The sequence below is a fragment of the Rhinolophus sinicus genome, linkage group LG11, assembly GCF_036562045.2.
Source record: "Rhinolophus sinicus isolate RSC01 linkage group LG11, ASM3656204v1, whole genome shotgun sequence".
Classification (NCBI taxonomy): Eukaryota; Metazoa; Chordata; class Mammalia; order Chiroptera; family Rhinolophidae; genus Rhinolophus; species Rhinolophus sinicus.
In genome coordinates, this window is record NC_133760.1 from 19,504,313 (window position 1) to 19,516,530 (window position 12,218).

Below are 12,218 nucleotides of genomic sequence, written 5' to 3' on the forward strand. Positions count from 1 at the left end.
AGGTACAGAGTTTCAGGTTGGGATGATGAAAGTTCTGGAGATGGACAGTGATGATGGTTGCAAAACAATGTGAATGTTCTTAATCCCAGAGTTGCACACTTAAAAATGGTTGAAATTGTACATTTTGTCGTGTATATTCTACCACCACACAAAAACAACATATACAAAAAGCATACACTGCATCCTATAAGACAGTATCCCATCTCTTGAGAGCATTATTATCCAACTGCCCACCACTGAGTGTTCAGAAGGCCCCTTCATGTAGGCCAGCTGCTTCTATGTGGTAAAACCAATGAGGTCGAGGGGTGTGAGCCCTGCCACATGCGCAAGTCCTGTGGTACCCTGTTGGGGCTCAGCATGGATTTTGACTGTTGGCAGATTAGGCACGTGACATCAGTAGCCACCTGGTCAGCTTGTGGGACAGAAGTCCCATGTGGGGTCTATGCATAGCCTCCATCCCTGCCTTAATGGTGGCTGAGTCCACGGGCTCCACACCAAGGGACCACAGGGAGAGCCCAGCCAACCACAACTTCTGTTGACTGCTCTCGTTCCTGAGCATTGCTCACACTTGCCTGTTTCTTTGTCCTTCAATCTCATAACCTGAGATTTAAATAAGCTGGATGGGCGTTAACTCTATGACAGTATCTTCCTTGAAGCTCAAGTTCACTTTCCTGAACTTCTAGAAGGAGGTGTGGTTCTACAGTGTGGATCTGTCAGCCCAAGAGGGTCAGTGTCAAGACTGGGAGTGCCCCAGCCCCTTCGAACCTTCGGGAGGGCCCCAGCATTCACCTGCTGTTGGATTGGGAAACCCCTGCCAGCCTCATCAGGTGATCCAGCTGGGCCTCCTTCCCAGTGAAAACCGTGGCTACCATGGGGTCTCCGTTCTCTGGTCCATCAGCTGACCCTGCTTTCCCTCTTTGTCCTCTGCCACTGAAGCCGCTACCGTGCATCGCTGGTGGCCATGATGATTTGTACTTTGGGAATGGGTGGGTGGGGGGAGCTTTGTAGGAATAGCTCTTCACCAATTTTTCTGATAGATACTGTCAACAGGGTTTTTGGCTTTGCTATCTACTCAGTTTTTACGTGGGAATTCACAGAAATTGAAAAAGTTTGCCCCCACAGCCTTCATATTCCCAGACCCTACCGACGGGTCATCATCATTTCTACCGTTGTATTCAACCTGTGTTTGTGTGGATTTGCCTCCATGGTTTCCAGCTCCCTGGCTCTCTCTTCCTTCTTACGTCTCTCCCCGTTCCTCCTGAGCTCAATTTTCTTCTTCCAGGACAATGTCCTTCAGCACTTCTCTCCGCAAAGACCTGTAATAAATGCTCTTAATCTTCGCCTGTAAATGTCTTCCTTTTTTTCCCCTGCTCTCAGTTAGTAGTTTCATTGATTACATCATTCTAGACGAAACTATCCTTCCACTGCCTTCTGGCTTCTAGGGTTACATTTCCTAAGTCTGCTGTTGTCTGTTCCTTTGTAGATAATGATTTTAGTGAGCACTAAGTGAAAGGCAAAAGTAAGAATAGTAAAAAGGGACAATGCGCATTTTAAGCGGCAAGCTCAGCAAGCATTAGGCAGGCAGCAGCCAGGCAGGGGCTCCGGAATGGCCCCAGATACAGACATAATACCTGGGCCAGTCAGGGGCCAGGGGGTCAAGGTCGGCTCCTGGAGGCACAAGGACGCTTCTGGCCACCAGGGAGTGAAGCTGGGGGCTACTGCAACAGGCCTTCTTGGTGTTTCTCAAAGTCCTGCCCCAACTTCATGTCACAAAAAGAGCCACAATATTCTCCCTGAACCCCCTGGGAGGGGGAGCCTAGGGGCTAAATGAGCAGCAAAACCCTCCCTCAAATAGAGCTCAGCCCGCCCTCACTCCGGAGCTAGCCCCCACGCTCGGGCATCTGCCCTCTCCACCCTCACCCCCACATCCTTCTGCCCCCTCAGTGGTCTGGATCAGACCCAAGCACCACTGATGTCTCTTAATTCCTTGAACAAGCTCTGTCCTGCCTCAGGGCTTGTTTGCTGTCCAGTATGGAACTGTTTCCACCTGCCTCCCCCTCCTTCACTCAGGTTTTGGCACGAGTGGTTCCTTCTCATTCTCCAAGTCTCAGCTCACATGTGTGTCACCTCCTCAGGGAGGCCTCTCCCCAACGACCTCAAAATGTTCCCACGCCCACCCAAGCTCCCTCTCCACCAGCTACGAGGAGCCCTGTTAAATCTTCTCATTATTTTGTCCATTGTTTTACTTGTCCTCCCCAAGCATGAGGGCCCTGAGGGTCATGTTCACCATTATATCCCCCAAGACATGTAGACAGTCAATAAATGGTCAATTAGACCCCCAGCTTAAGGAGGGGGGTTGAATCTAGCATTAACTCTGCTTCCTCCCAAACTCCCACTAAAATGGCAATAAACATCTTTTTTGACGCCTGAACTCCCAAGGACATAGAGGACGGAAGAGAACATGACAGGCACATTTTGGAACCTGAAACTGATGTCCAAGTGGCAACCCTCTTACAAGTCCGAGAGCAGGCTCCCGCGTGGTAAGGGGAAGGCCCTGGAGAGTCTGATGACTCCATGGGAAGTCCTAGGCTCAGGGCCATCGCGTTTGAAGCTATTCCAGGGGAGACGCAGTTTGGGGATCAGAGGCACCTTCAACACAATCTCCACCACTCACTCTGGCCCTCAGGTAGAGCCCTCAGTCTCCAGCCCATTCGGTTCTAACACTTAACCCACAGTAAGAACCCCTTCTTCTCGGGGTTGTTCTGAAATAGTGGGTGGTGGGAGTGCCTGGCCCATGGTCATTTTAGAGCCAGGTGGTGGGCCAGGGTGACCTTGGGCCAGGTCAGGCACCTCAGCTCCACCACAGGAGCCCACACTGAGGAGCTGAAAAGGGCATCACCCAGCAGGAGGCCCAAGCTTTGCAGCTGAAGCCCCCCAAAGCCACTGGCCCTCACAGCCAGACTCCCATGCCCCGCAGGTCCCAGCATTTCCTCTTCCCCACCAGGCAGGGAAGTCAGCTGGCCCTTTGAGAACAAGGGATCAGGGACATTTCTAAAGCAGCGGGAGGGACACTACAATCAGGGGCTATATTTAACCTCATCTTAACTTTAAACGGGTAAATACATAAGGCCCCCCTCTTACGATTTTCCCCTTGTCAGGCTCTAGGGGCCAACTTCCCTTCCTACTGACAGCTGGGCTTCTCCAGGGCCACCACCCACCCTCGCCTCCTTCCTACACCAGTGCTGCTGGGAGACCCCTTTGCACCAGCATCTGACTCTCACTATGCAGCTTTGTGTTCTAGGATTTGTTCTGCTTCTTCCTGCAGGGTCTCCAGGGATCAAGGAAGGGAACTGATGCTAGAAGGGATTAGAACAGCGGGACCGTGAGATGATGGCCCTACAGAGAGCTTGCCAAAGGACAGGAGAAAGCATCTTAAATAACTGCCTGACCTGGCACTGGCTTGCTGTAGCTTTTTAGATCAAAGGCTGAGTAGCCAGGGCACTGAGCAGGCCATAAGCAGGCCCAGGGAAATGAGCCCATCGCTGAAACCTCCTGCCCTCCCCAGGCTCAGTCTACCCACTCCAACCAACATGGACAGTTTCAAGGCGGGAGGGCTAGTCCCCGAATAAGAGTGACCATGGTGACTTCAGATGGTCTGGCTACTATGAAGGGACTTTACTCACAAGAATATCCCCATAACCTAAAATAGCTCACATCAGGACTCTATATTTTTGGTTTTTTATCATGTCCTTGTATACAATTCATTTTATTTTTGTCATTTCATTTATACTCAAAGTATATTTACTTCAGACACCTGGGAGACAGCCACTGTTACAAATAAGACACGTTCATTTAGTTATCACCAAGGAAACGATCACAGGATTTCACGTAAACTGCTCCTTTATTAGCATTGGAACTGCAAAATAACGGTTTCCAGTAAATATGCTGAACTGCCGGAAACAACAGCACAAGGTGAGGTTCCGAGCTGCGAACGGCGGCTCTCATTTCTTCCATTCGTTCCTGTCGTAGTCCCACTTGGCCGAGAAGCCCTGGATGGGGCTCACCTTCATGTCCAGCATCCTCTTGGTCTGCATGGCTACCCACTCCTCCTCGAAGGTGTGCGGGATGGGGCCGTACACTACAGTCCAAAACAAGCGCGTGAGGCCACGCTGCCTGGACTAGCCGTTTCTCAGCCAACACACTGTCTGGGTTAGGTCTTCCCCAACACACGGGCCCCCGGGTCAGTGAGGTCACCTGCCACTCAACACCAAGGGACACGCACTGGGTTTGAATTCTGGGCACCAACAACTCTTCACGGTTCCAACCACACGATTCCTTTGTTTGTAAGTTGGCGATGAAATACTTCAGCTAAAATCAGAACGCCTTCTCTATATGACACAGATAATAGGGTCTACAGGCAAGCATAGAGCAGTCAAAGGTGACTTTGGAGACGAGCAGAGACGGGTCTGCTATTAAGCCACGTCCACACTCCAACCACAACAGGGACCTACTCAGAATGGGAAAATACCTATTCTGCCTGGACAGAAAGAACCCGGCAGAGGCAGCACCCACACTGAGCAGAAACCGTTAGGTCCGAAGATCCAGAATAGAATGCTGGTTATTGAGACGTTGTCCCCGAACAATTGAAATAGCCCTTCAATGAGTAAGAGTTCCCATCTCTCTGATCGAACCTTCACTACACCTTCTGAGAACTGACTAGGTGAGCAGACTGATGTCTACTGAAAATGTGAAATGTACAAAGTAGGTAAGTAGTTCTCTACCAAGCAGGTAGGGCCCACCCACCAGGAATAAAGGAGACTGTGGCTTAGACAACTTCCGTTCACGTGAGCCAGTTTCACACACCTGTCAACAATCCTGGGATGGACCCAGAATGGAGGTCCCTGTCTTGTGTGAAGGGCACCCCACAACCCACTCCTGGGCACTGAAAGATGGAGCTGTGCTGGCTAAATCCACGTCTCGTGTGACTGAGGGCTTTTCACCCGAGAGCCAATCCAGGCAAATGATCCCTTCTGGCCTCTCTACTCACCGAAGCGTTTCTCCCACATCAGAACGAGAGCAGTGAAGCCGATGAAGAACATGGCAGTGCCCACAATCGTCTTCCATTCGTTCGTGCTCCTGTTCATTTCAGCAAAGCTCTCATTGAACTTAATGCGATACACTGGGAGCAGAAAGAACAGCCGTTTGCAGGCAGAATGACTATGGGGACCAGCCACTCTGTCGGCTGCATCATTTCTCCACACACCACCACAGGAAAACATGAACAAGGAGTTGAGGAATACGACAGAGGCCTGAGACCATAACATGCTCAGGCACGTCTGCGCACACATGCGCATATAAGGGGTGAAGGAGGGAAAAAAATGCATGGAGTTTGCCTGGGGTAAAAAAAAAAACACAAAAAAATAAAAACTGCAATTTTTTCTTCTCTAGATTAGTGCAAGGGTCGATTTAATCGCATTATTTTCATGCCCGCCCTACCTCACCATGTTTTGCTGATCTTCCGTCGATAATTTACAGTAAACCCCGCCCCACCCAGCAGAGGCACTGAGATGCGGCACCCACATACTACACACTCGACTGACCCCCCCACTCGACCGCTCTGCATCCGTGTTCAAGCTCCTCCTCAGGGCCTGGCACCCCATAAGCACAAAGGAGCCTGGGCAGAGGTCCACCAGCAGGCAGAGCACAGAAAGTGGGCCGTGGAGCGGCCCGATGGAAAAACAACACATGGACCTTCCGTGCACGCTGGTCTCTGGGCAGCAGCCCAGCACTGAGCAGTAAAAACTCTCTCCCACAACGTGCCTGTACTTCCCTTCAATACTCACATTCCACTTTTTCATCGATGGAGAGGCTGCTCCAGGGGCTCTTCTCCTTCTCCTTCAAGGCCTGCTGGCTGGCGGAAAGGGTCTTGACATGAGCCACATCAGGCAAGGGGTAGTCACGCCGGTCAACGTAACTCGGGAGAGCATAGTCTTCACTCTTCACAACGCTCCCTAAAAACACACGGGGTAAATACTGGAACACTCACACAGGTTCAGAGCTATGCAAACAAGGTGGGACTTCTAAAAACGGAAATAAGCGGGTGCACGCACTCCCGGAAAACCTCAGTCGTTGCAGGAGGCCGCAGCCCGTTTCCCACAGCTGAAGGCCTATCACGGTGAGCAGGGAGCAGGCTTGTTCTGCGTGGCCCAGACAGCAGAACGAGGATAGCAGGGAGGTAGTTTACAGCAGCGCTTGGCATCATGGCAAAACAGCAGCCTGCCAGGAGCACTACTCACGGAGGCAGCACCTTCCGCAACTAACAGTATTCAAGCCGAGGTCAGACAAGGGCTCCAGGGAGCCCCTGCCCTGGACGGAGACTGAACTAAACAAAGGCCCTTCGGCACGTGACTCAAACTCATGAGGAAGAACAAAAACAATAAAAACTCCTAAAAGAAAAAAGGGTTCAAAGTTCAGCAACAAAGACATGTAAAGATGGTTACTGCAGCACTGTTTAATATAGCAAAAAAAAATAACACCCCATAATAGCCTGTGTCTACTAGAGAGGATGGAGTCAGCTAGCTCCTTAGAAACGTGGATCGTGGAGCCATTCGCTCATCTGTTCAGCAAACATTTACCTGGCACCTGCTATATGCTAAGTGTGGGATTATCAGTGAGCAGAGCGGAGTCCTACCTACTGGTGACTACATGCTAGTAAGTGGGAGACAACACAATAGACGCATGAATTACAAGCATGTTAAGACATGAGCACTCTGGAAAAAAAGAAAAAGAGCAGAAAAGAGAATTGGGGGTGGGGTGGGGGGAGAAACAAGTTATAACAGAAACGAGGACGAGGAGGCAGATCCACGTGCTCAAAATGGAAAGACAATCGTACACTCACCAAGTCACAGAACAGTATCAGGGTTTTGTTTTTCTTTTTTAAAATGTAAATCAGGTCTATATACTCACATGGATATGTAACTAAAGACACAAAACTGGCAAAGTAAACTCAAGTTGTTATCAGGGAAAGAGAAGAGGACAAATGGGGATTTTTGCTCAAATAGAAATTTTCAGTTCCTTAAGATGAACGTGTACTTATGTATTACTCAAGTAAAGAGAAAAAAGTTCAAACAGAAAAGAAAGGAATACTTTAATTTTTACTTAGGGTTTTCCCTTTGCTAAAAGCTGTTATTTCAATTCTATCCAACATCTGCAAGAAAACTTTGTGTTCCAAATTGGTCTAGAAGCATGAAGTCCTGCAAAAATGCTTCACCTCCATTAGCTTAGTCCCAACGGTTGAAATCTCACAAATCATGTTAACAATAGTGAAATAAAACACTAGCCTTAAGCAAAGTAGTATAATTTCTCTAAACACTTATCTTTGCCATGCAAATGACGAACGCACTTAGATATTTATACTCGACCTTAACACAAAAAGATTTGCGGTGAAAATGAATAGAATTACTTTCCAATTTTACAATTCTAAGTTTATTAAAATAATTAGTGAACTGAAAATACTGGTTGTACATTAGCACTCAGCTTACACATGAATTATTAAAAAGGAAATTGGGGTGATGAGAAAGATCTAAAATCGTGGTGATAATGGTACAGCTCAGTGAAAAAAAACCACTGAAGTGTACACTTTAAAAGGATGAATGTCATGTGACTTTCATCTCGATAAACTATTATAAAGATGTACTCATGAGTCATAACATTTTGGTCAACGCTGGACTACATATTCAACAGTGGTCCCACAAGATTATGGAACTGAAAACTTCCTAATGGCTAGTGATGTCAGAGCCGTCTAACTTTGCACACAACGCATTACACAATGCACTATTCAAATGTTTGTGGTGGCACAGTCGTATAAAGTATAGCACAAACAATTATGTGCAGTACATAATGCTTGATAGTAATAAATGACTATCTTACTGGTTTATATATTCACTATACTTTTTATTGTTATTTTGGAGTGTACTCTTTCTACTTACAGAAAAAAAGTTTGCTGTAAAATAGTATTGCTGTGCCAGCAGCAGCCTCATATGTCCCGTGTTTACTCCGGTCTCCTGATGGAATTTTCTGTTGTGTTTGATTTAATCTCTTGCTGTTTTGTGCAGTAACATGCAGTACAGGCTTGTAGCCTAGAAGCAGCAAGCTATACCACAGAGCCTAGATGTGACCTAGGCTATACCATCCAGGTGTGTGTTAAGTGCACTCTATGTTTGCCAGAATGTATCCCAGTCATTAAGTGGTGCATGACTGCAAATGCTAACAACCTTGGAGCACTCTAAGCATAAAATTGCATTTTCTAGAACAAGAACGGCCAATTCATGATCTCGGGGCTGCCAGATTCTTCAGCACTTTGGGCCTTCTCTCCCAGCAAATGGGAGAGGGAATGCAAAGGTTAACATCCCAAACATTCCCTTTAAAAAGAGAGTAAGCAAAGATTTTGCATTCTAGTGAAAGTTTTGTCATTTCTATCCTTACCTGGATGGATTTTTGGCTGAGCCTCTGCTGAGGAAATCTGGTGAATTTGAGCTCCCCTGGCCATCAGATGTCTTACTACACAAATACCCAAATTGACACTGGCAGATACCAACGGCACTCCATATTGCGTTACTATTTTATGTGGAGAACCGGTTCATGTATTCATGTATGACTTTTATAATTAAAGGATAAAAATTAAAGGACAAAACTTGTCTAATAGACTGTAGTTTTCTCCATCTGCCCACTGTGTGCTGGAGATGCAGCCATGAATGAGACACGCAAGGCCCCTGGCCTCAGAACGCTTGCACTCTAGAGGAAGAGACACATAATACTCAAATATACACGCAAAACCACAGTATGGCAGTGCTGTAAGAAAACACAAAGCAGGGTGATGTAGGACGGAGTATCTTTAGCACAAGTGGCCAGAAAAGGCTATTCTAACCGGCCTGATATATATATGAGGAACAAAATACTGTACTACTGGGGGCTGGGACCGTAAACAAACGGGGAGGGCTGGTTGGGCTGTTTGCCTTTTTTGAGTATGATGTGATGAGATCAGAAAGGCCAACTGTAGCTCTTACTCTAGGCATGAGACGCCACTGGTGGGTTGCAAGAAAGGACTTGATCTTACTTCCTCCATCAAAAACAATACCTCAGAGTAAGTCAGGGCCTGAATCTCTACAAGGAGATAGAAGTTGGCTTCTTATAAAAGAGCAGAATGAACAAAGGAACAGAAAGGAACTTTGGGGGTGATGGAGATGTGGTATGTTCTGACGGGAGTGGTCGTTACACACTGTGTGAGTTCATCAAAATCCATAGAACATTACACATAGAAAAATAAGTTTTACTTTCTGTAAATTATACCTCAAGCAAACTAAACTAAAACAGAAAGCTAAGCATATATATCAGCAAAGCCAAAATGGAAACAAATGTAATCTTTGCCTTAAGTGATTACCTAGGCTTTTAATGAAGGAGGGTTTCTTTTCATATGTATTAAACAAAGAATTTTTCTTTATTATTTACTCATTTAAATAACAGATATTTCAATAACGCTCCTTCAAAAATGATCTGTTTTAGAGTGTGTGTCCATAGTGTTATCCTGGGCAATAAAGAATATAGAGAAATTTAAGACAGCAGTATCACCAAATAAAGGACACAATTTCAAGGAAAAATTCACACATAAAGCAGTTCAGAAAATAGCAGTTACTTGTTATTGAGCCCCTGGATACATAAACCTTGCTTCCAACTTGCACTTGACCCCTCAAAAACACACCTTGCCATGCTGCTTCGCATTTTGTCCTTTTGGTTACTTCCCCTCTGCCTAGAATGTCATTCCCCTCTTGAATGTGAGGTTAAACCTACTAGTCCTTCAGCAAAGCAAAGCCTCTCCTCCAGAAGCCTCCCCTGAACCCCACGCCAGGCTACATGCTTCTCCTCAGGGACCATCTGCTACTAAAACACTATCTTCATGTATCTATCCCTCTCCAGTTTGCAAATATCCTTATGGAAAGATTCCATATCTCAGTTTTTATTCTCAGTGCCTGACAGTGTCTGATACAAAGACGTTTGACAAATGCAAAACTAAACTTGCTATGCGCCAGGCACTGAACTAAGCTCTTTACACATACCGTATTTCCCTGAAAGTAAGACCTACCCCAAAAATAAGCACCAGTTAAGATCGTCAGCCAGATGGATTATATGACGATGTTCCAGAAGATGGCATGACTGTATTTGAACAAATGTAGATTGTTGTACATGAAAAAATAAGACATCCCCTGAAAACATGCCCTAAATGCGTCTTTTGGAGCAAAAATTAATGTTAAGACCCGGTCTTATTTTCGGGGAAATATGGTATTTCAGATAAGAAAACTGATTCCTGAACTTAAATAGCTAGTCCAAGACAGAAATGAGATTAAACCCAATTCAAGCCAGGAAGTCCACACTCTTTTCCTTCCATTGCCCCAATAATGTAAATGGTATTGAAGGTTATGTGGTTAGGAATTTTGGGGGTGGGGGAGAATCACTAAAGTCAGGTAGAGCAGATCTCTTGAAAGGGATTAAACTTGAACTTGAAAAAAATGGGAAAGGGAGAAAATATCAATATAAGCAAAGATGTAGACTGGTATTCAATATGATTCATAAACAATCTAGAACTACACCCTATTAAAATATTTATCCCTCTCCTAAGGTCCCTCAATGGCAAGATCAGAATCTTAGACATCTGCATTTGAAACTCCAGCACAGGGCCTACACATAGCGGGAGCAAAATGAAATTAGCTCAGCCTATTTAAAAGTAAGAAAATTTACACTTACCGTGCGCTCGCACACACACTGAGGTGGAAATTGCTCGCTTGCCAATTAGGCTAAATACTCTGGTAGCCAACATTCTGAAAGATAAACATGTACTTCTCTATGAATAAGGGCAAACGTGTATTAGGAACGATTCTTCTTTTGTCCCAGTGCATTTTGGAAATCAATACAATTCTTTCGTTTTCTTCTCCCCAATATAAATGATCCATTCATTACTGACTGAAATCACAAAAATAACCTAGTATGACTTTTTTCTTAGTAGTTAGCACGGAACTTCATTATAAACCAAGTGCCAAAATATGTACACATTTCAGGCAATTAGCAGAAAATTAGCTTTCTTAAAAAAAGGAAAAAGCAGAGAAAAATTTAATAAGGAGGCTGAAAAAGTTAAAAACGGTAAAGCACTGTGCTGCCATGATGGGCTCATTGTTTGGAGGCAAAAGGTAACAACTCACAGGAACTGTGGCGTGCACTGCATTCTACTATTTGCTTAAAAACCTAATGTTTAATCAATGCCTATCACAGGAATGGGAAATCAGGGAGAAACGCTGCAAATACGGCCCTGGTCCAATTCCAATCACAGCGGACAACAGATGACCTGGATGACCCACGTCTCTCTTGGGTCCTTCCTGATTCAGACTTATCTCCCCTACCGATCCCTCCTTTAAAACTGAACCTTCCAGGGGACAGTTGATGAGGATGATTCCTAACGATTTAGAAAATACCCCAAACAGGGCAGAATAAACAGAAGGATGACGTCAGAGCTGAACTCGGAGCGGTCTCGCGTTTCTCCCCCGGCCTGGCCCGCGGGCGCGGAAGCAGAGCGCCTCTCCTCGAGCCCCGTTAGACCCGGGAAGGTCGCACTGGCACCGATTAAAGGGATCAGGGCCGAGGCTGCAAAGAAGGCCCCGAGGCCGCCTCCCCGAAGCCCAGCAAAGCGCCCTGTCCCTTGGGCCCGCGCCCTTCGCCAGCGGGCGCTCCAAGGTCAGAACCCGAAGCCAGCCCGCGGGCAGGACAGGAGGTGCCGGGTGGGATGCATCCGGGCGGGATGCTTCTGGGTGACACATAGGCCACAACCCAGCGGCCCCCGAGTCGGAAGCCCCCGCACACCGGCCTCAATGTCACCGGGCTCGGAGACCCAACCGCCGCTTCCTGCTGGCTCCAGGCCGCGGGCACTCAGGCCCGATGGCTCCCGGCCCACGACCCACCCCGGCCTCCCGAGTGCGTGGGCCAGTCGCCACCTGCTTCACCTGCCGTCGCCGCCGCTACCGCCCAGCAGCCGCCCGTTATGCTCCCACCGCGACCGCCCTCTACGCCCGGCAGCTCGCGACCGGAAGAGAGAGAGGCTCTGCCGCGGGGCACGACGGGATCAAGGAAGACTCCACCCTGCGCCGGGCCGCGCCGGAGGTCACTGGAGCGGAAGG

The 12,218-nt window shown here is 47.2% G+C and overlaps 1 protein-coding gene across 1 annotated transcript; it reads right to left on the bottom strand.

Annotated features, from left to right (window-relative positions):
• Positions 1–3,882: 3,882 nt before the first annotated feature.
• COX4I1 (cytochrome c oxidase subunit 4I1) lies at positions 3,883–12,184 on the bottom strand. Its single transcript, XM_019747116.2, has 5 exons — positions 12,045–12,184; positions 10,798–10,871; positions 5,844–6,011; positions 5,048–5,179; positions 3,883–4,138 (listed from the first exon to the last, which is right to left on the bottom strand). Exons 2-5 carry the CDS (start codon positions 10,868–10,870, stop codon positions 4,002–4,004), a joined length of 510 nt encoding a protein of 169 aa, XP_019602675.1. The 5' UTR covers position 10,871; positions 12,045–12,184; the 3' UTR covers positions 3,883–4,001.
• Between the last annotated feature and the right edge of the window lie 34 nt (positions 12,185–12,218).

What these genes read in the sequence shown, in the direction of transcription:
- COX4I1 (XM_019747116.2), bottom strand. Translation starts at nt 10,870, where the DNA reads ATGTTGGCTACCAGAGTATTTAGCCTAATTGGCAAGCGAGCAATTTCC. An exon ending in CATCGATGAAAAAGTGGAAT is followed by an intron (nt 5,180 to 5,843) that starts GTGAGTATTGAA and finishes TTCTGCTCCCAG; the next exon opens with TGTATCGCATTAAGTTCAAT. An exon ending in GATGTGGGAGAAACGCTTCG is followed by an intron (nt 4,139 to 5,047) that starts GTGAGTAGAGAG and finishes TTTGGACTGTAG; the next exon opens with TGTACGGCCCCATCCCGCAC.